Source organism: Piliocolobus tephrosceles, chromosome 1 (genome assembly GCF_002776525.5).
Source record: "Piliocolobus tephrosceles isolate RC106 chromosome 1, ASM277652v3, whole genome shotgun sequence".
Lineage (NCBI taxonomy): Eukaryota > Metazoa > Chordata > Mammalia > Primates > Cercopithecidae > Piliocolobus > Piliocolobus tephrosceles.
Window position 1 is genome coordinate 169,290,934 of NC_045434.1, and position 27,631 is coordinate 169,318,564.

A 27,631-nucleotide genomic window follows, 5' to 3' on the forward strand; every position below is an offset into this window, starting at 1 on the left:
CCCCATTTAATCTTCACACCACCACGGGGTAGTCACTATTATCCCCATTTTACAAGATTAAAACACTGACGCTGGGAGGTTGACAGGGTTACCCCAAATCACATGGAGGAGCTGGGCTTCCCCCCCGCCCCCTTCTGCTCAAGTCTCCCTGTCCTCAAGAGGTGCGGACGGAGGCAACAGCCCCTTGGCCCATAGGTGGAGCAATTGGCGAAGGCTTCGCCCGTCGCCGGAACTGCGAGCTCTCAGCGGGAGCCCAGACGGTGCAGGGCCCAAGAAGCGCCTTCTTTCCCTGCCTGCGCCCCGATGCTGCGCGTCCTGTGCCTCCTGCGCCCCTGGAGACCCCTTCGGGCCCGCGGCTGCGCTTCCGACAGTGCGGCCGGGAGCTCCGAGATCCAAGTGCGCACCCTGGCGGGTCCGGACCAAGGTAAATGCGCCGTCCGGGGGCGCGCCCATGACGCGACTGGAACGAGGCCCGCCGGGAGGCAGCCGGGGACGGGCAGGCGGGCCGCTCAGTGCGTTGAAGGATTCGATCTCCAGTCCCTCCCTCACAGTTCTAGGCGCCCCAAGCCGCTCTAGGCCCGAGAGGTGGGCGGCCACCTTAGGGGCTCCCGACTCTAGCTGGGGGCGGGAGGCCTCTGGCAACCTCGGTCTCCTCAAAGGTCCTTTGGGGTCTTCCGACTGCGTGGAAGGGGAGCGGGGTCCGCACAGATAGGACTGGGCCCAGCGGCCCCCAGGCCAGGAGCGGTCAAGTGCGCGTTCCCCTCCCCCGCCATTTGACCGGTTCGGGGGTGGAGGCAGCGGAGCCAATCCCGGGAGGCGTGCGGCGACAGCTGGGAGCCCAGTGCGGCAGCGGGGCGGAGTGAAGAGGGTGCTTCTCCAACTGCGCCCCTGCCCTGGGCCGCTAGCGAACTTTTGCGTCATCTGGTTCCAGGGAAAAGTTTGCTGCTTCTCTGTCTTTTGGCCAAGATCGAGGGTAGTATGGGGAGGGGGCGGTCAAAGTTCGCGGGTCACTGGCGGAAAACGCCTCCGATTGCCTGTTGCGTTTTTGTTGTTGTTTGGACTTGTGGAGCATTCAGTGGTGCTGATAACGCTCCTCATTCGCTTCTCCTGCCTTGGGTCTCCTCCCCCCCATCTCATCCCCTGTTCCCTGCATTTGATACACAGATGGCATTGTACTGTAAATTTCTTTGTATTGGTTCCTTTTTACTGGCTTAACACCAAGTTTGAAGGGGGGGCTTTGCCATAAAATCCAGTTACTTGCCCCCTGCTGTTGCCCACTGTTCCCAAGTGTGCATCTACCACCTTCAGTGGACACGGACAGGCCACCTGGTGTCCCACTTGATGAGAATTTCCTTGACCAGGTGGGATTGCTGAACCTTATACGGCCAATCTCATGTTTAGTTCACTACCCAACTGGCAACAGCTCTTAAAACAGTCAAGATTAGGCCGGGCGCGGTGGCTCACGCCTGTAATCCCAGCACTTTGGGAGGCCGAGGTGGGTGGAACATGAGGTCAGGAGATCGAGACCATCCTGGCTAACACGGTGCAACCCCGCCTCTACTAAAAATACAAAAAATTAGCGGGGCGAGGTGGCGGGCGCCTTTAGTCCCAGCTACTCAGGAGGCTGAGGCAAGAGAATGGCGTGAACACGGGAGGTGGAGCTTGCAGTGAGTCGAGATCGCGCCACTGTACTCTAGCCTGGGTGACAGAGTGAGACTCCGTCTCAAAAGAAAAAAAAGACAGTCAAGATTATTCTCCCCACTTACAGATTAAAAAACTGAGGCACAAGGTTAAGTTATTTGAAGCAGGTCTGATTTCAAAGCCTGTGTTCTCAACCATTAGGTAATCACTGGCTCTTGTAGTAATTCGGTGACTCAAAATACAGACTTGTACATCTGTAAATGCAAAAGTATCATGGGTTAAAGACCTTTAGGCTCACTTGCAAATGTCGGGAATCATTTTATCCAAAACATGAATGACAGGGATCAGCAGATTAAGCCTCTGCCCCTGCCAGAGAGCACGAAGGGCAGGAAAAGTCAGTGAGAGAAGGAGAGACAGAAACCAAGATGACAGTGTAGAGGAGGCATGGGGACGAGATCACACACAGAGCCCTCCCAGGGAATGAGTTGGGGTCATTTGATGTTCACATTAGAAGCTGCGGGTTCTGCCTTCCACTGGGGCTGATGGCACCAGAGTACTGTTACATTTTACCTGCTGCCCTTGAACTTGAGGTTGGGTGGTGAACCACTCTTCACTGTTCTTAGCGGCTTTATTTCTCATACAGTCATGTGTTGCTTAACAACGGGGCTCCATTCTGAGAAATGCATCATTAGGTGATGTGGTCATGGTGGGAGCATCACAGAGTGTACCTACACAATCCTAGATGGGATAGCCTACTGCACACCGAGGCTACGTGGTGTATAGCCTGTTGCTCCTAGAATACAAACCTGGACAGCATGGGACTGGGCTGAATACTGTAGGCAGCTGTAACACAATGGTAAGTATTTGTGTATCTGAACACAGAAAAGGCACAGTAAAAATACAGTCAAAAAGATTATTTAAATAGTACACCTGTATTGGGCAGTTACCATAAATGGAGCTTGCAGGACTGGAAGCTGCTCTGGGTGAGTCGGTGAGTGAATGTGAAGGCCTAGGACAGCAGGGACTGGTTTGGCACCAGGGACTGTTTTCATGGAAAACACACAGACTTGCAGGGGGACAGATGGTTTGGGGATGAAACTGTTCCACCTCAGATCATCAGGCATTAGATTCTCATAAGGAGCACACAACAACCTGGATACCTCACATGCGCAGTTCACAATAGGGTTCACACTCCTATGAGACTCTAATGCCTCCACTGATCTGATAGGAGGTGGAACTCAGGCGGTAATTCAAGCCATGGGGAGCTGCTGTAAATACAGATGAAGCTGCTCACCTCCTGTTATGTGGCCCACTTCCAAGCAGGCCACAGACTGGGATGGGTCCACAGCCCTGGGGGTAGGGGACACTGGCCTAGGACATTACTGTACACTACTGTAAACTCTATAACACTGTACACCTAGGCTACAGTAAATTTACTTTACAAATGTTTCTTTCTTCAATAATAAATTAACCTTAGCTTACTCTGTTTTTACTTTATAAACTTTTAAATTTTTTTCAACTTTTCGACTCTTTTGTAGTAACACTTAGCTTAAAACACACATTGTACAGGTGTACAAAAAAAATTTTTCTTTCTTTAGATCCTTATTTTATAAGCTTTTTAAAGTTTTAATTCTTAAACTTTTTTTGTTAAAAACAAAAACACAAGCACACACACAAGCCTAGGCCTATCACTGTCTTCCGCCTCCACATCTTGTCCCACTGGAAGGTCTTCAGGGGCGATAACATGCATGGAGCTGTCATCTCCTATGATAACAATCAGGAATACCTACTGGAGGACTTGCCTGAGGCTGTGTTACACTGAATTTTTTTTTTTTTTTTTTTTTTTAAATAAGAAGGCGTACACTCAGCCAGGCCTGGTACAGTGGCTCACTTGGCTCACTCTTGTAATCCCAGCACTTTGAGAGGGTAAGTAAGGCAGGCGGATTGCTTGAGCCCAGGAATTTGAGACCAGCCTAGGAAACATGGTGAAACCCCTTCTCTACAAAAAATAAAAAATTATCCAGGCATGGTTGTGCATACCTGTAGCCCCTGCTACTCAGGAGGCTGAGGTGGGAGGATGGCTTGAGCCAGGGAGGTCAAGGCTGTCCGATATCAAGGATTCCTGATATTTGCAAGTGAGCCCAAAGTGACCCATGAGTGAGCCATGATCATGTTACTGCACTCCAGCCTGGGCAACAGAGTAAGACCCTGTCTCAAAAAAATTAAAAATAAAAAGTAGGAATACACTCTAAAATAATGGTAAAAAATAATATTGTAACTATATAAACCCAAAACATAGTCATTTATTATCATTATCAAGTATTATGTTCTGGGCCTAATTGTATGTACTGTGCTTTTGTACAACTGGTAACGCAGGCTAGTTTACATCAGCCTCACCAGCATTTGAGTGTTGCATTGCGCTATGATGCTACAGTGGCACTAGGCAATAGGAATTGTTCAGCTCCGTTATAATCTGATGGGACTTACATGTCTTATATGTGGTCTGTAGCTGACCAGCTAAAATATGCTGTGCATGACTATAATTAATGGCTCTCCTTCAACTCCTTGGCTAGGCACTCAGGGTTTCTCCACCACAAGCTGACCTTCCCATCCTCCCTCCTCTACCCATGGGCTCATTTGAAGGTGTGTTACCTCTGTGTTTTGCTCTAGCTGTGCCCTGACTTGGCTACTCTCCCTTCTTTTCTGCCTGTGGGAATCTTTTTGGAACTCCCTGCTCTGCTGCCCTCTCCCTACACTGTCCTTTTATGCTTCGTATTTCTGAACTTGTCTCCCTCCTAGGCTGTTGGCTCTTTGAGAATGAGGATTGCCAGCTGGGTCCAGCTGTTATTTGAGCAAATCCTCTTTGTTTCCGGACGTCAGTTTCCCCTTCTGTATAGTAAAGGGTTGGTTGTTAAACCAGTTGTTCTCCATACTACCCTCCAGTGGTTTCCTTTTTTTTTTTTTCTTTGAGATGGTCTCGTTCTGTTGCCCAGGCCGGAGTGCAGTGGTGTGATCTCGGCCCACTGCAGCCTCCGCCTCCTGCGTTCAAGCGATTCTCATGCCCCAGCCTCCCAAGTACCTAGGATTATAGGGATGTGCCACCATACCCGGCTAATTTTTGTCTTTTTAGTAAAGATGGGGTTTCACCATGTTTGTCAGACTGGTCTTGAACTCCTGACCTCAGGTGATCCACCCTCCTCAGCCTCCCAAAGTGTTGGGATTACAGGCGTGAGCCACCACGCCCAACCCTTCCAGTGGTTTCTGTTGACTCCTACCCACACCACCTAGCCTGTGACCCAAGCCATCTGGACAGAAGTGATCCTAGGTCAGCTGCTCAGCGTTATGGTAGGTTTGGTAAGAGTGGGAAGGGTGCAGCATAGCCCCATCCCCGCTACTGGGGCCAGAAAGGCAATGTACCCAGCATCGGGACTAGACTAAGAACACGGGGACCTTGGCCGATTCCTCTCCATTTCTCCAGGACCTGGCATGTGGTAGTGCAAATTGAATGTTGCACAATTGAATGTTGGCAGCCAAAGACACTCTGCCTGGCTCCTGGGGGGCTCCCAGCTTAAAGTTCAGACACTGTATTAGGTCCGAGACTTGCCCTAGTATCTGGGCGTTTTACACAAACTCTGGCTAGATACTTATGTGCATTATCTCTTTTAATCCTAACAATAACCTTTTTATTATTTCTCTTACAGATCAGGAAATTGAAGCCCAGAAGGGTGAATTGGTTTGCCCAAGGCCATGGGGCCTGAGTTGTGGCTTGAGCTAAGGGCTGTAAGATTTGGCAGTCAGTATTGCAAGAGGGAGATGTAGGTGGAGACAGGAGATGAAGCTGAAAGATAAGAGAGAGTCAGCCAGAGAGAATGGAAGGAAAGAACAGGAAAGCAGAGAGAGGAGTGTCTGCCAGTCCCAGGACACCACGCTTTTATCAGCTTTCTATTACTACCTAACAAATGATCACAAACTTTGTTACTCAAAGTCACACACACATTTAGCATTTTGTAGTTTCTGTATGTCAGAAGTCCAGGCACAACTTAGCAGAGTTCTCTGCTTCAGGTCTTGCCAGGCGGGGCTGCAGTCGGGAGTTGGCCAGGCTTGATGGGAAAGATCTGCTTCCAAGGTCGTCAGGTTGCTGAGACCTGAATTCACCTCCTGGGGTTGTTGGACTGAAGTCCTATTTTCTTGCTGATGGTTGGCCGGAGGCCACCCTCAGCTCCTAGAGGTTGCCCGCAGTCCTTTGCTACTTGACGCTCTCCTTAGGCCCATGAGTTTCTCTAATAAGACAGAGCCTTTTATATACTATAACCGAATTACCGAAGTCACATCACCTTTACCAGATAACTTAACCTAATCTCGGGAGTGACCTTGTATAACCTTTGCTGTATACATTGCTTAGAAGCAATTCACAGGTCCCACCCACATGCAAGGGAGGGGATTATTCGGGCTGTAAACACGAGGGCCACTCTGGGGATCTTGGATCTAGACTGTTCTGAAGTTTGTGGGGGTCAGGGTCCTTGACTCCTCCAGATCTGGCATCTCTGTATCCACTGCAGTCTCTTCTCCAGAGTTGCTCCATTTTCTCTCCTGGAGCCCTGGAGCTGGAAGGACCGGATGGCCATCTGCACACCTCTCTGGAGCCTCCAGACCTGCTGGGCTCTAAGAGCTTTTTGCAGGTTTCTGGGGAGGCTAAGGAAGTCCCGTTTGCCTGAATGTTACAGTTCTGCCCCTAGCCATAGTTCTGTAATTCCTGGCTGAAAACCCTGTCCCTCGAGAGCCCTGAAGCTTTCATTGGCCCTTCTGTGTCTCCGATCAGCTTCCACTGAGAATGCCTACTTCGTAAGCACTGCTTGTTCACAGACAAAGCTGAGGACCCTGGGAGATAATAATAAGGGGTCTTTGAAGGCCAAAGGATTGGGGCCAGAATGGGTGCAAGAGCCAGATTGTGGGGGCCTTGTGGTTGATATTAAGAAGTTGAACTTGGCCGGGCGCGGTGGCTCAAGCCTGTAATCCCAGCACTTTGGGAGGCCGAGACGGGCGGATCACGAGGTCAGGAGATCGAGACCATCCTGGCTAACACGGTGAAACCCCGTCTCTACTAAAAATACAAAAAACTAGCCGGGCGAGGTGGCGGGCGCCTGTAGTCCCAGCTACTCCGGAGGCTGAGGCAGGAGAATGGCGGGAACCCAGGAGGCGGAGCTTGCAGTGAGCTGAGATCTGGCCACTGCACTCCAGCTCGGGCGACAGAGCAAGACTCCGTCTCAAAAAAAAAAAAAAAAAAAGAAGTTGAACTTTGAGGAAGAGAAGGGGAAAGGGGAGGGATGTGGTCAGATTGGGGTAAGAAAGATGACTGTGACCCAAGTGTGGGAATGAATGTGTGTGTTGGGAGGGAGCAAGACTGAGGACTCGAGGGTCAGGTGGGTGATCCAAGGGATGCAGGAAAGAGCCTGTGCCAGGTTAATGGCTGTGAGAAGTGGTGTGAGCCGAGAGGCCTGAGATCTCTTTAAGAGGTTGGATTAGAGGCGTCAGTGACTGAGTGCATTTTGTAGGTGAGGGAAGAGCGAGGTGACAGGATCAACTTCTGGGTTGATAGCAAGGTCATTGGCTCACCAATGGAGCAGGACCTATCAGTTGAGATATCAAGTAGGCATTTGGCTATTCAGGCCTGGGGTGCAGAGGAGAGCTCTGGGCTCCAGGGCACACATGGGAGCCCTGGATGTACAGGAGGCAGGCGTGTGTGAGCTGTGGAAGGGAGGTCCCTCCTGCCTCTCCTGCCTCAGCTTATCCTGCTCTCCCTCCGCCTGAACTCCTCCAGTTCTGGAAGGCACCCTGCAGTCCCACACCGGGACCCTCTTCTCTGCCGCTCCCTCTGCCTGCAACAGGCTCGTCTCCTGGACTGCCCCCTTCCCTGCACCTTGCCAATATGCATGCACACACACAGGCACTCGTGCACATGCTCACATATGCACCCATGCATGCACACTTACATGCACACATGCACTCTTACACCTTTTGCCTGGCCAGTTCCTACTCTCCTGTCAGCTCTCAGCTTAAAGGCCAATTTCGTCCTCTGAGAACTCATTGCTGACCTTCTATACTAGGGCTCCCCTCTGCCCACTGGATGCCCCTTACTTGTTTGTCCTTTTTCTCCAAGTTCTCCTCACAAATAGTAATTGTTTAATGTCTGTCTTCCCCGCTAGGCTGTAGGTTCCATGAGGACAGGCCCTGAGTCTGTCCTGGTCTCTGGAATCATGGTGTCTAGTAGAGGCCAGCACACGGCAAATATATAAATGTACAAATGAGCGAATGAAGAGCATCTGATTGGCCTTAAGGAACTTAGGCAATTAAAATAATTGGGCAGAAGAGAAGCAGTGAAGGAGTGCAGAGGCATCACCTGAAAGGTAGAAGGAAGGAAAATGGGGGCCTGCCAAAGCCAAGGCGGGTATGTGTCATTATGCATCTGTCCAAACCCGCAGAGTGTACACCAAGAGCGAACCCCAGTGTACACTAGGGCCCCCAGGTGGTGACAGTGCATCAATGTAGGTTCGTCAGTTGCAACACATGTGCCTCTGGTGGGGGATGGGGATTGGGGAAGGGGCTGTGCCTGTGTAGGGACAGGGAGTATATATGTGAACTGTATTGAACTGTATTTTCCACTCCATTTTGCTGTGACCCTAAAACTGCTCTAAGAAAATAATCTATTGGCCGGGCGCGGTGGCTCAAGCCTGTAATCCCAGCACTTTGGGAGGCCGAGATGGGCGGATCATGAGGTCAGGAGATCGAGACCATCCTGGCTAACACGGCGAAACCTCATCTCTACTAAAAAAAATACAAAAAACTAGCCGGGCGAGGTGGCGGGCGCCTGTAGTCCCAGCTACTCCGGAGGCTGAGGCAGGAGAATGGCGTAAGCCCGGGAGGCGGAGCTTGCAGTGAGCTGAGATCCCGCCACTGCACTCCAGCCTGGGCGACAGAGCGAGACTCTGTCTCAAAAAAAAAAAAAAAAAGAAAAAAAAAAGAAAATAATCTATTTATAAATAAATATTATTCTAAGAAGCCAAAGCAGAAAATGATCAAGCAGAGTGTGTTAATGTCAGCAGAAGTTTTTGCCACCGAGAGGTTGAGGCAAGGAGAGAAACGTGTCCCTTGGTTAGTGATGTGGCTATATTCATCACTTTAATGAGAATAATGTCTGCTGAGTGATGGTGCTGGAACCTAGGTTGGAGAAGGTTTGAGTGAATGGAAGGTAACAAAGTGACTAAATGAGTATAGAAAACTACCAAGAAGTTTGGCTGTTGCTGATGAAAGTACATTACACAGGCGGGGCCAAGGTTACCGTCTTGTCAAACAGGACAGAATACCAAGCCTCTGTATTTAGTTGCTAACTTCTTATGACAGAGGATCATATTGATCTGTCCCCATGACTGTGCGGTTAGCAAAACCCAGGCTTTGAGAAACCCTATAGGTGAAATGCACCAGGCTCCTCCACAGATAATCTCTGAGGGAAACACGGGGTCGTGGGGAGCACGTCAGGATTGTAACAGGATTTAAAAGACACATGGCAATTGTAGAAATTAGCAAATCTAAACTATGATACCTAAGGATGCACACCTGGGTGATAAAATTATAAAGAAATGGCCAAGCCCGGTGGCCCACGCCTGTAATCCCAGCACTTTGGGAGACCGAGGTGGGTGAATCACCTGAGGTCAGGAGTTCGAGACCAGCCTGACCAACATGGAGAAACCCCGTCTCTACTAAAAATACAAAATTAGCTAAGCGTGGTGGCACATGCCTGTAATCCCAGCTACTCGGGAGGCTGAGGCACGAGAATCACTTGAACCCAGGAGGCAGAGGTTGTGGTGAGCCAGGGCAACAAGAGCGAAACTCTGTCTCAAAAAAAAATATTATAAAGAAATATACAGAGGTGATTACGGTAAGTCAAAGAGTTACTTGTTCAGGGGGAAGGAGGGAGCTATGATTGAATCAGGGTATGTGGTGAGGTTCCTGAGGTGGCCAGCACAGTTCTATTTCTTGATTTGGGTGGTGGTTTTAAGAGTATTGGCCTTATCATAACTCCTCAAACTCTAGAGGAAGAAGTCTGCTGTGAAGAAAAGATTAAGGCCGTGTGGTAGCTCACACCTGTAATCCCAGCACTTTGGGAGGCCGAGGCAGGCAGATTGCTTGAGCTCAAGAGTTTGAGACCAGGCTGGGCGAGATGGCGAAACCTCGTCTCTACAAAAAAAAAAACACAAAAATTAGCCAGGGGTAGTGGCGTGTGCTTATAGTCCCAGCTATTTTGGGGATTGAGGGAAGAGAATTGCTTGAGCCCAGGAGGTTGAGGCTGCAGTGAGCCATGTTAACATCACTGTACTCCAGCCTGGGTGACAGTTGAGACCCAGTCTAAAAAGAAAAAACAAAAAACTCTGCCCCCAAAAACAGAAAAAAGAAAAGATTAATATGGAGGCAGGGAGTTGTAAAATTAAAGAAAGTGCATGGGTGCATGTATGCTTGCATGTGTGTGTCTAACAACGGCAGAAGCAGGCGAGGGCTACTGTGGTGGTCATTCTTCCCCTCCCCATTTTGCTCCACGGTTTACAAGCCCTTCCACTTTCTCTCTGAGGCAGAAAGAGCAAGGGGTTTTCCCTCCATTTTATGGCTGGGAAAATTGAGGCCTGCCTGAGTGTGACTTGTGCCAAGTCACTCTGGTCATCTAGGGCAGAGGCTGCCCAGAGCCCAGGCCTCCTGCCTCCAGTCCCCAGCCCACAGCCCAGGATTAGGCAGAGCCAGCTACTTGCCCATGGCTGCCCTGACTCCTTACAGGGATCACTGAGATTCTGATGAACAGACCTCGTGCCCGCAATGCCTTGGGGAACGTCTTCGTCAGTGAGGTAAGAAAGGGTGGGCACCAGGGTGGGCTGGGGATGGGCTGGGAGTATCTAACTGGGTGTCCTCTGTAGCTGCTGGAAACTCTGGCCCAGCTGCGGGAGGACCGGCAAGTGCGTGTCCTGCTCTTCAGAAGTGGAGTGAAGGGTGTGTTCTGTGCGGGTAGGTTCTCTCTCCTGCCCCCATCCGGGCTCTGCGTGGTGCCCACCAGCCTCCAGGGGCTGGGGGAAGCCTTAGATCAGCTCCAGTATGGGACTCATTGTTGCCATTTTACAGATATGAATGCAGACTCGGGGAGGAAAATTCCCTTGCCTAGGATCACATAGCTAGTAAGAGGTAGGATAGACTTTAGTTGGAACTTGGCCCCTCTAACCCTTAGATCCTAGTTATTTCGGCTATGCCATACTTTGTTCTGACCCTTCACGGGGGAAATAAGAAAATGGAGTCCAAGACAGGTGCAGTGGCTCACGTCTGTAATCCCAGCACAGTGGGAGGCCGAGGCGGGTAGATCACTTGAGGCCTGAGTTCGAGACCAGCCCGGCCAACATGGTGAAACCCCTTCCCTACTAAAAAATACAAAAATTAGCTGGGTATGGTGGCAGGCACCTGTAGTCCCAGCTGCTCAGGAGGCTGAGGCAGGAGAATCACTTGAACCTGGGAGGCAGAGGTTGCAGTGAGCCGAGATCGTACCACTGCACTCCAGCCTGGGGGAAAAAAAGAGAGAAAATGGAGCCCAAAGATGCTCATAAGGTCAGTGGTCAAGATAGAACTCTATGCCCCTTTGCCTGCCAATAGGATCTTATTCCCTGTCACCAAAGCCTTCCACTGTCCCTGTGTCATTTGGTCCTCACAACTGGTCAAGCCATGAACTTCCATTTTAGAGACTGGAGGAAAAATGCACACCAGGCCCACAAGAAGCAAGTCAGCTGCCAGTAGAGCTGAGCTGAGAACAAACACTGGAGGGTGGCTGGGAAGGGGCCAACAGGGGCCACTGTGGATCAGGAGGGGACTGTGGAGGGATGGGAAAGGGGTAGCATGATGCTCAGATTTCAAGGGGAGGTGGCTCAGCCCTTAGGTCTGAGCTGTCAGGGTCAGGGTGCCCAGCCTGGGGTCTGTGCTGACAAGTGCACAGACCAGTTGAATTGACCCAGCTGCACTGCCTGCGGTCTTTACCCTACCCTGGCCTCTTCCTTTGGCTCCATCTCTGACCTCTGTGAAGGTCACGTCACACCTGCTCTCCCCCGTTAGCTTCGCTCGTCACTCTCCCAGCTAAGCACAGAGAAGGAAGGGGCTGCATGAGGGTCAGATTTGCCTCAATTAGCTCTAGAATTCCTGGGCTAGTTCCTGCCCCTCTGTGAGCCTCAGTTTCCCCATCTCTCACAGAAGAGCTGGAACTGATCAAAGACTTCCGAAGGCTCTCCCAGCTGACTTCCTATAGCCTAGGACTGGAAGAGTCTATTTACCCCCTACTCCTGCTCACCCCTGCATCTGGCCTTGGAGCACCCCACCATGGTCACTCTTCCCGCCAAGGCGCTTGCCCACCTGCATGCCGCCGCGTCCTGTGCCCGCTTCTGTTCTCTTTTACGTGACTTTTAAAAAAGAACTCTCAGCCTTCTTGGACCTTGCTGACTCTGCCTGGAAAAATTAGTCAATTAATTAATTTGTAATTTTCTTATTACTTACATATTTTAGAAATTGAGGGCCTGGTGCAGTGGCTCACGCCTGTAATCCCAGCACTTTGGGAGGCTGAGGTGAGGTGGGTGGATCACCTGAGGTCAGGAGTTCGAGACCAGCCTGACCAATATGGTGAAACCCTGTCTCTACTAAAAATATAAAAATTAGCCGGGTGTTGTGGCCAGTGCCTGTAATCCCAGCTGCTTGGGAGGCTGAGACAGGAGAACTGCTCGAACTCAGCAGATGGAGGTTACAGTGAACCGAGATCGTGCCACTGCACTCCAGCCTGGGTGACAGAGCACAACTCCATCTCAAAAAAAAAAAAAAGAAAGAAAAGAAATTGTGGTGAAATATAAATAACACAAAATTTACCATTTTAACTGTTTTTAAGTGTACAATTCAGAGTGGCATTAAGTACATTCACAATGTTGTGCAATGTCACCACTATCCACTCCCAGAAGTTCTTTATCGTAGCAAACAAACTCAGCCTGTTCAGACAGTGACTCCTTCCCCCGTCCCCTCCAGCCCAGGTAACCTCTGTGGGACTTAGTCTCTATGAATTTATCTATTCTAAATACCTCATACCAGTAGAATCATATCTTATTTGTTTTTTGGTGTCTGGCTTATTTTACTTAACATGTGCTCAAGGTTCCTCCAAGTTGTGGCAAGTGTCAGAACTCCATTCCTTTTTACGGAGTAACATTCTATTGTAATGAGTAGCATTCTATTGTGTATATATCACATTTTGTTTACCCAATCATCTGTTGATAGATACTTGGGTTGTTTTCACCTTTGGCCATTGCAAAGAATGTCCCCAAGAACATTGGTGTACAAGTACCGTCAGCCCTCCGCATCTGCAGGTTCCGCACCCACAGACTCAACCAACCTGATTGAAGATGTTAATAACAAAAATAACAATGCAACAATAAAAAATAATACAGATAAAAACAACACGGTACAACAGTTTACATAGTATTTACATTGTATTAGGTATTATAAGTAATCTAGAGATGATTTAGAGCAAGCTTGTCCAACCCTTGGCCTCTGGGCCACATGTGGCCCAAGACGGCCTTTAATGTGGCCCAAGACAAATTTGTAAACTTTCTTAAGACATGAGTTTTTTTGGTGGTTTTTTTTTTTTTTTTTTTTTAGCTCATCAGTTATCGTTAGTGTTAGTGTATTTTATGTGTAGCCCAAGACAATTCTTGCAATGTGGCCTAGGAAAGCCAAAAGATTGAACACCCCTGGCTTAGAGTATACAGGAGCATAGGTCATATTGCAACTACTACAATATTTTATACAAGGTGCTTAAGCATCTGTGGATTTTGGTATCTGAGGGGGTCCCGGAACCAGTCCCCTACGGATAAGGAGAGACTGTATCTGTTTGAGTCCTTGCTTTCAACTCTTTTGGGTATATACTTAGGACTAGAATTGTGTGGTAATTCTGTTTAACTTTTTGGAACTGGTTTCCACAGAAGCTGCATGGGTTTACACTCCCACCAGCAATGCACCAGGGTTCCATGTCTCCACATCCATGCCAACTTTTTGTTTTGAAAGCCATTTTAATAGTTATGAGGTAATATCTCATTGTGGTTTTGGTTTGCATTTTTCTAATGACGATGATATTGAGCAACTTTTCAAGTACTTATTGACCATCTGTATATCTCCTCTGGAGAAATGTCTATTCAAGTCCTTTTCCTTTTCTTTTTTTTTTTTTTTTTTTTGGAGACTGTTGCCCAGGCTGGAGCGCAGTGGCATGATCTTGGCTCACTGCAACCTCCGCCTCCCAGGCTCATGCGATTCTCCTGCCTCAGCCTCAGCCTCCCTAGTAGCTGGGATTACAGGTGCCTGCCACCACACCTGGCTAATTTTTGTATTTTTAGTAGAGACACGGTTTCACCATGTTGGCCAGGCTGGTCTCGAACTCATGATCTCAGGTGATGTGCCCACCTCGGCCTCCCAAAGTGCTGGGATTACAGGTGTGAGCCACTGTGCCTGGCCCTTTGCCCATTTTTGAATTGGGTTGTTTTGTTGTTGAGTTGGAGGTGTTCTTTATATATCCTAGATATTAATCCTTTATCAGATATATGATTTACACATATTTTCTTCCATTCTGTGTGTTGTCTTTTCTTTTTTATTTTTTGAGACGGAGTCTCTCTCGTCACCCAGGCTGGAGTGCAGTTGGCGCGATCTTGGCTCACTGCAGGCTTCACCTCCTGGGTTCAAGTGATTCTCCTGACTGCCACCTGAGTAGCTGGGATTATAGGTGTCTGCCACCATGCCCGGCTGATTTTTGTATTTTTAGTGGAGACAAGGTTTCACCATGTTGGTCTTGAACTACTGAACTCAGGTGATGTACCTGCCTTGGCCTCCCAAAGTGCTGAGATTGCAAGCATGAGCCACTGCACCCAGCCATTTCTGTGGGTTGTCTTTGTATTCTGTTGATAGTGTCCTCTGATGCACAGAAGGTTTCTGTTTTGATGGAGTCCAGTTCACCTTTCTGCTGTGTCACACCTTCGTTTGATGCTCCTCTTTTCCCTTGACTTCCTTGTCCGGGTTCCTGGTGTTTCTCCTTCCTCGCTGGCTGCCTGTCCTCAGGTCTTCTTTGCTGGATCCTTTAACCACCTGAGATTCCATAAAGTGCCATTTTCCTGAGGGCTGGTACCAACCCCTTGCCATCTGCAGGTGCAGACCTGAAGGAGCGGGAACAGATGAGTGAAGCAGAGGTGGGGGTGTTTGTCCAGCGACTCCGGGGCCTGATGAATGATATCGGTGAGGATCTGGGTGTGGGGTGGAGGAGGGGGTTTGGGGGTCCCTGCCGATGACAGCCCCGCCACCCCCACCAGCATCTAAGGAGAGTCTTCCTTCTATTGGGAGTTCTGTGGGAAGACAGATGCCTCTCCCAGGGGGATGGGAGACGATGACAGAGGGCAATTCTCCCAGCTTTTGCATCTACCCTCAGGGTTCAAGTCTGGCCATTCCAAAGCAGGTCAGTTTCCCCAAGCATGCTTTCAGGCTTTGACAATTGCGGTTCCCTTTGCCTGGGATACCCCTTCTTGGTTACTTGAACTTTTACTCATACTTCAAGCCCCCCAGTACCTCCTCCTCCAGGAAGCCTTCCCAACCCACCCTCCGAGCTTCCTTTTATTGGAGCACTGATGATCCTAGGTCACTAATGCCTGATACACTTTGTCTTCCCCATGAGACTGAGCCCATGGGAACAAGGGCTATGTCTGATTCATTCTGTGTTCCCAGTTCCTAGCACCCAGCACAGGGCTTGGCACACAGAAAGGCAGGTCCCAGGGAGGCCAGCAGATTAGGCCTACACAGGGATCATCCAGCCCATCCTCCCATTCCTGTTCCCTGGCTGATTCCATAACTTTCCCTAAAGGGAAAATTGGCTTCTAAGATAACCTGGCGGCCGGGCGCGGTGGCTCAAGCCTGTAATCCCAGCACTTTGGGAGGCCGAGACGGGCGGATCACGAGGTCAGGAGATCGAGACCATCCTGGCTAACACGGTGAAACCCCGTCTCTACTAAAAAAATACAAAAACTAGCCGGTGAGGTGGCGGGCACCTGTAGTCCCAGCTACTCGGGAGGCTGAGGCAGGAGAATGGCGTAAACCCAGGAGGCGGAGCTTGCAGTGAGCTGAGATCCGGCCACTGCACTCCAGCCTGGGGGACAGAGCGAGACTCCGTCTCAAAAAAAAAAAAAAAAAGATAACCTGGCTGCGGGAAGCAGAGGTTGCAGTGAGCCAAGATTGTGCCACTGCACTCCAGCCTGGACGACAACAGCAAGACTCCATCACAAAAAAAAAAAAAAAAAAAAAAAAGAGGCCGGGCACAGTGGCTCACTCCTGTAATCCCAGCACTTTGGGAGGCCGAGGCTGGCAGATCACGAGGTCAGGAGTTCAAGACCAGCCTGGCCAACATGATGAAACCCCCGTCTCTCCAAAACAAAAAAACAAAAAAAAAAAAAACAAATTAGCTGGGTGTGGTGGTGCACGTCTGTAATCCCAGCTACTCAGGAGACTGAGGCAGGAGAATCGCTTGAACTTGGGAGGCAGAGGTTGCAGTGAGCCAAGATTGCGCCACTACACTCCAGCCTAGGTGACAGAGCAAGACTCCATACCAAAAAAAAATTAAATAAATAAATAAATAATAAGATAATCTGGCTGAGGCTCCATGTAATGTCCCCAGACCTGGGTCCACTGAGGCCTCTGTCCCAACCAGCTTTCCCCTCCCCAGCCTTGAGTCTCTGTCCTGGTCCCACCAGGGCCTCGCAGGCTGAGCCCTTCTTCCTCTCCACAGCAGCCTTCCCTGCACCCACCATTGCGGCTATGGATGGGTTTGCCTTGGGTGGAGGCCTGGAGCTTGCCCTGGCCTGTGACCTCCGAGTGGCAGGTACTGGGCCAGGACTGGGGGCAGAGGGTGGGGCTAGGGAGTTGGGGGTGAGTAAAACAGGGTGAGTCTGGGCACTCTGCATTCAGCCACTGTTCTTGGCTTCAAACCAAAAGCAAAACTAAGGCAAGGCAGGGCACAGAGGGTGCTCAGGCAGAAGCTGCTTCCCCTCCTGGTGCAGCCACTAACTGCTGTAGTATCTGGGACCTGTCAGAACCTGCTTCCTTCATTTTGGGAATATTTCACCAACCTCAGAGCAATTGCTGTTAGGAGCCCAGGAGGTCAAAGAGCAATGGCCAATCTTTCCATTCCGTCCAAGTCAGACTTACTTACCATGTTTCGGAAAAAGGTGAGCCCCAGGGATAGTCTGTCAATGGCTGAGTTAATCACAAAGGTGCCTGGGCAGGAATACTGGCACCAGCCAAATTTGCATTACTCGTTCTGAGCAACTGAGCTTTGTTTGAAGAGTGGGAGGGGACAAAGAAGATAACCGGATCATTTTTTCAGGTGACTGACCTGGTGATTAGGAGCAGCCTTCTTGGATGCAGTTAGGCAAAGTCTGAATGTCCTCTCTTCTCCCCCCACCTGCTCTCTCCTGCCACCCCAGGAGACATATAAAAATGTGTAACTCCAGGCATGAAAGTCACTTCTGTCTACACAATGCAGGTCAAAGAGAAGGAACTGACCGGGTGTCCAGGCACCCAAATACCAGGCTGGTCTAGCCCCAACTCTGTTTCTCACATGCCCATGTTCAGGCGACTGACTCACAGGGTTTGGGGAAGACTAAGAGGGAGTGAATGTAAAACCCATTCCCTTCTGCCCACATTCACATGGCCCATGCCGAGGGAATTCAGAAAAGAAGACAGACCTGGGGGCGTGCGTCAGTCAAGGCAAGTTTCTCGAAGGAAGGAAGCAGAACTCAGGAGGACACGGACTGGAACAGTCAGGGCAATTTCAGGCTGTGACAAAGCTGGGAGAGACAACCGTAGCAGGAGCAGGAGTCACTGACACTCTAGGTCAGGCCAGGGCTAAGCCAGAGAACCTATTAATAGTAATCCACAAATTGGTATGGGGCACTCCTGGGAACTCTGTTCCCAGCATCGTACCTCGTGTGATCTTTAGCGGCTCTCTGAAGCAGACAGAAGAGGGCCAGCCATCTTTCTTCCACCTTTGAAGCTTGGGAAGGGTGAGAGACTTGCTGGTGACACAACTCCACCAAAGGGGCGTGGTGAAATAAGGGCCTGGGCTCCTGACTTCTGGGCTAGGGCTCTTCCAAAGGCATAGTCTGGAGAGTCCTGGCTGTGGTCAGACCATGGGGGAAGTGGCTCGAGGGGTGAGTAGAAAGCAGAGGCAGGTGCGGTTCCAGGGATTAGCACTGAGGGACCGGATTGGGGAGAGAGGCCTCACTCTGTTCTATCTGAGCAGCTTCCTCGGCCATCATGGGACTGATTGAGACCACGCGAGGGCTCCTCCCGGGGGCAGGTAATTGGAACTACAGCACCTGCCCAATTCCACCCCATCCAGGGTCCTTCGCTGTTTTCTTTTTGCCCTCTGTTCCGGGCTCTGCCCTCCTATCTGAACTCTGCTCCTCTGAGAAGTCTCGGCTAAGTCCCAGCCTGGGCCTTCTCTGGGTTCCCACTTCCCATGCTGATTCACACCCTGCCCCCTCCATCCTGGCAGGAGGGACTCAGAGGCTGCCACGCTGTCTGGGCGTGGCCCTGGCAAAGGAGCTCATCTTCACAGGCCGAAGACTGAGTGGAACAGAGGCCCATGCACTGGGGCTGGTGAATCACGCTGTGGCCCAGAATGAGGAGGGTGACGCCGCCTACCACCGGGCACGAGCACTGGCCCAGGAGATCCTGCCCCAGGTGTGGTGACAGCTCGGCACCGCAGGGAGGGCCGGAGTCACAGGGGAGGCAAGTGTCGGGCAGGGTGCCCCTTGGGCTGCACTTCCATTCACCCAGAGACATATGATTAGCCTTCTTCGGAGTTTAACAATCCAGTAAACACAAGTCAAATTTTAATTCTGAATTAAAATGTAATGTAAATGGAATTCCAAAGGACTGGAACCAAATGGGCTTGAAAGCCCTCCGAATATAACACTGTCCAGTAGACCGTTCTGAGATGAGATAAATGGTCTATACTTGTGCTTATCCAGTATGGGAGCCACTAGTCAAATGATTTAAATTAGAGAAAATGAGTGTAGTTCCTCATTCACACTAGCCACATTTCAAATGCTAATAGCCACATGTGGCTTGTGGCTACTATACTGTATAGCACAGCCTTAAACCCCAAAGACTGAAAAGCAAGATTCTAAAATGGACGCAGAACTTCCAACCCATATTTCCTACCATACTGCCTGCTGGAGATATTCTTGAAATACAACATGCAGGACATGTATTAAGCTTTTTTTTTTTTTTTTTTTTTTTTTTTTTGAAGAGACAGGGTCTCACTCTGTCATCCAGGCTGGAGTGCAGAGGTGCAATCATGGCTCACTGCAGTTTTAAACTCCTGGGCTCAAGTGATCCTCCCACCTCAGCCTCCCAAAGTGTTAGAATTACAAGCATGAACCACCATGCCTGGCCAGGACTCATTTTTTAGCCAGATGTGGTAGTTCTAGCCTGTAATACCAGTTATTTGGGAAAAAGCATTGCTTGAACCCATGAATTCAAAGCTGCAGTAAGCTGGTCACACCAGTGCACTTCCAGCCTGGGCAACAAAGCGAAATCCCATTGCTAAAAACAAACAAAAAGCAAAAAAACAACCAAAAAAACACCTTCATTAAAGAAATCCTCAAAGAGCATGGGAGGGGGTGAGGGATAAAAGACTATACATTGGGTACAGTGTACCAAAATCTTAGAAATACCACTAAAGAACTTATCTATGTAACCAAAAGCCACCTGTTCCCTAAAATCTATTGAAATAAAAGAACAAAATAAAAAATCCTCAAATAATAACCTCTCAGCATGGTACCCCAAAAAGGTACCATGCTCACTAGGGAGCAGGTTAGGCTCTGCCCAGGCACAACCCTACCAGCTGAGGGCCCAAAGCCCTCAGCAGGGATATCTGGGATCTGGCTATCTGGGGTCTCCAAGGCCCTGCGAGGGTCTGCTGGCTTCTCCCAACTCTAAGGGACCCAGGATAGAGGGGGTTGAGTAGAGGAAATCGCAAATTTCCATAAAGATTAAAAGTGGCTGAAATGGAGCTAGGTTAGACTAATTTATAATAAATTTGTCTTAGCCTACAATGCTAGGTGCTTTAATACAGTGTCTCAACTCTTAGAATAATCCAGTTGAGCTGATTATCCCCATTTTATTTGTGAGAAAACCCATAAAAGTTCAGTGACTTGCTCATCAAGGTCACAAAGAGTGATTGCAGTATTAGAAAAGAAAAAACACTGGTATTTTGGCATTTATTTTGCACAATACAGAATGCAATATAGAAAAGGTATTTTAAGAGAGTAAGCTGGGTGTGGTAGCTCACGCCTGTAATCCCAGCACTTTGGGAGGCTGAGGCAGGTGGATCACCTGAGGTCAGGAGCTCGAGACCATCCTGGCCAACATGGTGAAACCCCGTCTCTACTAAAAATACAAAAATTAGCCGGGCATGGTGGCATGTGCCTGTAGTCCCAGCTATTTGGGAGGCTGAGACAGGAGAATCACTTGAACTCAGGAGGCGGAGGTTACAGTGAGCCGAGATCGTGCCACTGCACCCTAGTCTGGGCGACAGAGTGAGACTCTGTCTCAGAAAAAAAAAAAAAAGAGTAAAATATGTACAAAATTTTAAAAACTGAAACTAAATATTTAATGCATTTCAAATATAAACATTTACAAACATATCACAAAACAAAGTTAACCATACATCATTTTAATATTGACATATATTGAATTAATCATACAAAAGTAACCATTTTGGCTTGGCATGGTGGCTCAAGCCTATAATCCCAGCACTTTGGGAGGCTGAGGCAGGAGGATTGCTTGAGACCAGGGGTTCTAGACCAGCCTGGGCAACATAGTGAGACCTCATTTGTATTAAAAAAGAAAAGAAGCTGGGCACAGTGGCTCATTGCTGTAATCCCAGCACTTTAGGAGGTCAAGACAGGAGGATCACTTGATGCCAGGAGTTTGAGACCAGCCTGGCCAACATGGCAAAACCCCATCTTTACTAAAATTATAAAATTTAGCTGGGTCAGCCGGACGCGGTGGCTCAAGCCTGTAATCCCAGCACTTTGGGAGGCCGAGACAGGCGGATCACGAGGTCAGGAGATCGAGACTATCCTGGCTAACACGGTGAAACCCCGTCTCTACTAAAAAATACAAAAAACTAGCCGGGCGAGGTGGCGGGCACCTGTAGTCCCAGCTACTCCTGAGGCTGAGGCAGGAGAATGGCATAAACCCGGGAGGCGGAGCTTGCAGTGAGCTGAGATCCGGCCACTGCACTCCAGCCCGGGTGACAGAGGGAGACTCCGTCTCAAAAAAAAAAAAACAAAAAAAAAAATTTAGCTGGGCATGGTGGCTCATGCCTGTAATTACAGCTACTCAGGAGGCTGAGGCATGAGAATCACTTGAGTCTGGCAGGTGAAGGTTGCAGTGAGCCGAGATCGTACCACTGCACTCCAGCCCAATTGACAGAGCAAGATTCTGTTAATAAAATAGTATAATTTTGAACAAAAATCCTTTCTTTCCTGTCTCTTAAATGTAAATAATCCTAATACTTCTTAAAACAGATCTTCTTTAATTTGGGGGTCAGGGACTATAGCTTTTTGAAAGCATTTGTTTTGTCTTTTTTATTTTTTTAAGTTTCATCATATATAAATGAAGAGTCTGATGCTGTTGCCTAGACAATATTAATGCTGTCAGGTTTCTATTACACTTGGTTAGAAAGTCTCTGAACTAATACAGAACTCTGGGTCACTCAAGGGAGTGGCTGATTGCAGCTTTCACACCTAGACCTGTAGACTATAGGGTTTGTCTTTTTGCATTAACTAAATAACAATCACAAAACAATTCAGATTTCCAGATATACTGAAATAATGGTACTATATAATTACTGATATTTTCAGTACTTAAAAGTAGCTTTGTATACCAAAACACCAGTCTACCAAAAACAAGTACTGGCGTGAGTAATCCCACAGTTGAGACCTTCTGGGTCAACCTGAAAAACAAAACTTCAACTTCCAACTATGTTACTGGGTGCTCAGAATAAAGGTTTCCAGATAGGTGGGAGCCAGGGATAGTGTAGATGGCCACCATCTAGTGGACAAATCACTCTGATAGGGTAGCAAATGGTTCCAGAGTTTTCTCAGCCCAGAAAAAAACTGTCAATATCCTCAGTTTGCATCAGATTTCTTTCTTAAATAGTAAATACACATTACACTTTGAGAAATGGATTCGGCTGTTTTTTAATTTTCTTTTTAGAGACAGGATCTTGCTCTGTTGCCCAGGCTGGAGTGCAGTGGCACGATCACAGCTCACTGCAGCCTTGAAGCCCTGGGCTCGAGCCATCCTTCCACCTCAGCCTCTGAATAGCTGGGACTACAGGTGCAAGCTACTGACTTGGCTAGAATTTGGCTGTTTTCACTCACACACATATGTACATACCATTTTAAACGTTCTTTAATTAAAGGGTACCTTTTTTTTTTTGCCCAGGCTGGAGTGCAGTGGCATGATCACAGCTCACTGGAGCATTGACCTCCCAGGCTCAAGTGATCCTTCCACCTAAGCCTCCTGAGTAGCTGAGACTACAGGTGCAAGTCACCACGCCCAGCTAATTTTTTATTTTTCGTAGAGATGGGATCTCACGGTGATGCCCAGGCTGGTCTCAAACTCTTTGGGCTCAAGCAATCCTCTGCCTCAGCCTCTCAAAGCCCTGTGATTACAGGAGTGAGCCACAGCACCTGGCTAAGATTACTTTATTAGGTAGTTACCTAAATAATAATCCATATGGCAAGCAAATCTAAAAGAACAGAGGAGTAAGAAGGGCATAAGGTAAAAATCAAAGGCAAGATGACCAGCTAGTCTTGGTTTACCTGTGGCTATCCCAGTTTTAAAAGTGGAAGTCCCACATCCCAGTAACCCTTCAGTCACAAGCAAACCCAAACAGTCCTTCATTCCCCAATCCCTCTCTCCTCCCAGATCATCATTATTAAGCTTCCATACTCTTCCAGAAATTTCCATTGCATATGGAAGGACGTGTATTATGCACATACGCTTACATATTTAAATAAATTCCTTTTAATGACAAGAAATATCTTTTGAGGCTAATCTGGTTCTAACAAATTTTAAATATGCATAGTAAAGAATTCACACATGGAAGAATAGAAAACAAAACCTTCATTTTATATAACAAAACATTTATAAACCTTCATTTATAAAACGAAACAAAGGTTTTGTTTTCTATTCTTCCCTACCCTTTTTTAGGGTGCATTTAACCAGTACCCTAACACTAAACCTTTCTGTTGTTTCTATCTTTTTGCTACCACAAGACAGGTGGAGTTAATATAAAAGTGCCTACAGGAGCCACAGCTCTGAGAGAGCATGCACACCAGCATTTTGCCAGTTTTTGCCAAATTGCTCTGCTGAGGCATACTCTTTTACTTTTCTATCAATAATGTATGTAAATACTGGTTTCCCCAGTCTGGGCAGTAGTAGGCCTATTGATATTTTAGTATTTGCTGGTCTGAGGTGAAAGGGCACGGTACTTCACTGTTTTGCCTTTCAAGCATGTAGCTGCTGGACATCCTTCATGTTCATATTGCTTTTCCGGTGAAGGACCTTTACATACTCTTTTGTAAATGGTTTAAAAGTTACTTTATACTAACATTTTTGTAAATCAAGGACATTCATCTGTCATAAGCATTATAATTCTTTTTCCCAGTGTTTTTTTTTTTTTTTTTTTTTTTCGAGACAGAGTCTTACTCTGTCACCCATGCTGAAGTGCAGTGGCCTGATCTCAGCTCACTGCAGCCTCTGCCTCCTGGGTTCAAGCGTCCCGCCTCAGCCTCCCATATAGCTGGGATTACAGGGGCCCACCACTATACCCAGCTAATTTTTGTATTTTTATTAGAGATGGGGTTTCGCCATGCTGGCCAGGCTGGTCTCAAACTCCTGACCTCAAGTGATCCACCTGCCTTGGCCTCCGAAAGTGTTGGGATTACAGGCATGAGCCACTGCACCCAGCTGTTTTTCCCAGTTTTTTACTTTTGTCTTTTATTCACGGTGTTTTTCCCAATTGGAAGTTCTTCATTTTTATGTAGCTAGCTTTTTCATTTATAGTTTTTATGCTAATAGACTTTAAAAATCGACTTTTCCTGAGCAAGTTTTAAACACTTCAAATAATATGATGTAGGGAGTAATTCCTCCTTGCCTGGAAGTAGGGCTGAGACTGGAGTGCTAGGGCTGGTGTGGAACCAAGGCCAGTGACAAAGCAGACACTGTTGCTTCTCTGTGGCCGTATTAAAATGCACCCCCCCCCCCCCCGGCACCGCCCCACAGACCAGGATTTCAACTCAGCCCTGTAGACTGGAAAGCCCAAGTTCCTAACCCTGACTTTGTTTCACTCTGCTGGGGTAAAACCTGCTTACCACAGAGGCTGGCATTTGCTGAAATGAGGTTGAGGAAGTGGGAAAGCTGGCTGGGAGTCCAATCCAAGTCTCACCAATGATTGGATAAACACAGCCAAGTGCTTCACTTCCCTGCACCGCAATCTCCCAGCTGTAAAATGGGTGATCAGTGATGACACCAGCTGGAAGTATGGGTAGCACCATTAGATGAGTCCGTGGGGAGGAAAGCACTTTGTAAACTAGTTACGCTGTGCATGTTGGAAGGACACCTGAAACCCAGGTGTTCAGGGTCTGAGTCTGGCTTATTTCATGATAGAAAAAGAACCTCAGCTAACAGGTTATAGGACGAACACTAAAGAAACTACGTGTCAGTAGAATGGCTGGAACTAGACCCAGACATCTGCCTCCCTCCTTCAAAACAAAGCTGTGCACCTCAGACCTGCAACTATCAGCCCTGATCCCCTCCTCAACCAAGACTTTGCTTTTCCCCAGGCCCCCATTGCTGTGCGGCTGGGCAAAGTAGCCATTGACCGAGGAATGGAGGTGAGAGGGTTTTGGGTTGGGACTTGGGGCCACTAAAGTTGGTCATGGCTGGGACGCAATGCTTTCAGAGCTCAGACAGACTGACAGCACAGCTGGAAAGAACTCAGGAAGTGGACTCTTCTAACAGACCTTGACCTCGCTCTCTACCCCAGTTTACCCATCTGCAAATTGGAAGTTTGGCCAGATGATATTATTGTTTACATTCTATCCTCATCTTTCTCCCTTGGAGAGAGGAGGAGATTGAGGTTCAGAAGGGGTAAATGACTTGCCCAAGGTCTCAGAGGAAGTGAGTAGGAAGAACCCGGGTCTGTGCGGCTCCCAGTCCATGCGGCAAGGTTTGTGCTGGCAGTCAGTAATGTGGCCTCAGGACAGGCTTAGGGGTGTGGCTGATCCATCTGCCCACCTCAACTCACCCATCCATTCACTCATCACATACTGAATCCAGACCAAAGCTGGCAACTGGGATACAGATGGATGAGTTAAACATGGTCACTGCCCCCAAGATGGGAGGGGGCAGATAACAGACACAAATCTAGGATAATGGCACCATGCTGACACCCCAGAGAGGGTAGAGCTTTGTGGTCCATTATGATAGTCACGTGTGGCTTTTAAATTAAAAGTAAAATGCTCAATTTCTCCTTCCCACTAATCACAGTTCAAGTGCTTGACAGCCACATGTGACTAGTGGCTACCATACTGGGCAGTGCTGGGTTAAAGAATGTTTTCTACAGTTGGACTGTGGGAAGGATAAGAATTCCAGAGGAAAAGTATGAGGAAAGGCACAGAGGAGGATAAGCAAGCAGCTCGACCAGATGAGAGTGAGGGAAGAAGACAGTGTACAAGTTCGAGGCACTGGCACTGGGCTGTCTGGGTCCACGTACTGTTGTGAACCTCAACAAACTATTTCACCTTTCTATGCCTCAGGTTTCTCAGCTGTAGAATAGGGATACTAACCCTTGCTGTGAAAATTAAGTTCACACACACAGTACTTCTCTTAGAACGAGCTTTTAAGTGCCAGTCAGTGAGCCCTAGAGGCTGGAGCAATTGCCAGGGGTGAGGTCATAAAGGTCCGGGAATTAACAAGGGTGACAGGAAGCATGGTGAGGCAGCCAGATGGGAAGGAGGAACACTGAACTCCTCTGGCAAAATGTCTCAGTCTGTCTGGTTTCTCCCAGCACTGTTTTGTCATAGTTCCGGTGTTCCTTCTCTAGGAAGGAAATTCCTTCTCACAGCTATCTCTGCTCATATAGATGTCTGTAGGTAACAGGGTGGGCTGACTTCCAGTGTGGGTGAAGATGGACCAGGTCAGACCAATCCAGGGAGCACTTCTTTCTTGCAGGTGGACATTGCATCTGGGATGGCCATTGAAGGGATGTGCTATGCCCAGGTATGTAGCCCATGCCTGCTTGTTAACATAGGCTGAGCCAGGCTGGAGGGACTTTGTATAATACATGACCAATTTAGAAGGTTCCTCTCAACACAAACAGTCTGACCGCATCCATCCTCCCGCATAAGTCACCTGGAGTGGCTTGAGGAGAGCCACAGTGCTTCTCTCTGGGACTTTTCCCTCAACCATCTAATGTATCGGGGTACATCCTGCCCACTTAATGCTGAGAATCACAGAACACAGGTCCTTAAGAGGAAGAAGCACTTCTTTTGCCTCTGTATCAGTTGCCACTGTAAAGGCCACGCTGGAGTTGGGAGGTCAAGTGCTTGGTTGTAGCCTGCAGGCTGTGTTCAATGTAAGGGTGTACACTTGGGACTGACCTCTTAAATCTCTTACTCACAGGTGAGTAAAAAATGCTAATCTTCAGGTTAACAGATATCCAAAATACTCCTAAGGGGTGCTGGGACTTGGAGAAACTAGTGTGAACCTAGATTCAAAGCCAGATTTCTTACTGCAAAGAATTTTTCTTCTCTACTGAGCAGCCTCATGTCAGACACTGCAGAAGGCAGTGAGCTCTCTGGAGGCATGAAAGCATGAAAGCAGTGTGCAAGGGGAGGCTAATGCCGATGGGGCGCAGAGATACAAAGGCTGGCCTGTCTTCCCCAGGAGACAAAGCAGCCACGGAGGCTTACACCTTTGCATGCCTCAAGACCAGAGTCCAGAGACAATGGAAACACTGGGACCCTGGCTTTGTCATGGGCTGGACAAGCTTAAGCAACTCTTTCTGGGCTTCTGGCCCTGCTCCCCCAAAACTAATATTTTGTACCTTGTTGCAGAACATTCCCACCCGGGACCGGCTAGAGGGCATGGCAGCCTTCAGAGAGAAGCGGCCCCCCACATTTGTTGGTGAATGACCCCCATTTTAACCTTCAGCCTGGGAGATGCATGCCCTGAAGAGCAGGATCCAGAAGCAAGATTTGTGGCCGGACTGCCTTCATTATTTCACCTCTCCAGGCTTCCGTTTCTTCACAAGGATGATAATGGAGATAAAATGGCTGGCGTGATGCCTAGAACCAAGGTGCTGATCCTACCACCTACTGCTGCCTTCCTTAGCTTCACCCTGGCTAGAAATAATCACAAGGGTTGGGTTTGCTTTGGAAAATGCCTGTCTCTCTACTTGAATGATAAAGAATTAAATTAGATCTCTCTGAGTCTTGGTCTCATTGGCTCTCAGCCCCTGACCTCTCTCAGTTATCAGGCACTCACTAGAGGTGTCAAAAGATTTTAAGGTACCCCTAGTTTCTTCCTCTGGACAAGAGGTAATAAATAAACTCTGACATGGTTGAACATGTGTCAGAAGTCAAACTGCAGATCCCAGTCTCTGCCAGTTACTTGCTGTATAACCTTGGACAAATTGTTTAAACGCTCTCGGCCTCAGCTTCCTCACCCACAAAACAAAACTTGTGAAGATTTAGCAAAATAAAAACACTTCATAGTCAATAAATACATTTTAATTGTTAACTTAGTGTTTTTGTGAGAACCA

The 27,631-nt window shown here is 48.4% G+C and overlaps 1 protein-coding gene across 2 annotated transcripts; it reads left to right on the forward strand.

The window, feature by feature from the left end:
- Positions 1–208: 208 nt before the first annotated feature.
- Positions 209–27,299, forward strand: ECHDC2 (enoyl-CoA hydratase domain containing 2). Of its 2 annotated transcripts, XM_023188421.2 has the most exons (10): positions 216–424; positions 10,462–10,529; positions 10,599–10,686; positions 14,884–14,970; positions 16,508–16,600; positions 18,023–18,079; positions 18,278–18,465; positions 24,651–24,701; positions 26,041–26,088; positions 26,925–27,299. In XM_023188421.2, the coding sequence occupies exons 1-10, from the start codon at positions 304–306 to the stop codon at positions 27,000–27,002; spliced, it is 879 nt and encodes a 292-aa protein (XP_023044189.1). In that variant the 5' UTR covers positions 216–303; the 3' UTR covers positions 27,003–27,299. The 2 variants fall into 2 exon arrangements, with proteins under 2 accessions (XP_023044197.1, XP_023044189.1); XM_023188429.1 differs by lacking the exons at positions 16,508–16,600; positions 24,651–24,701 and having other exon boundaries at positions 209–424.
- Positions 27,300–27,631: the final 332 nt, after the last annotated feature.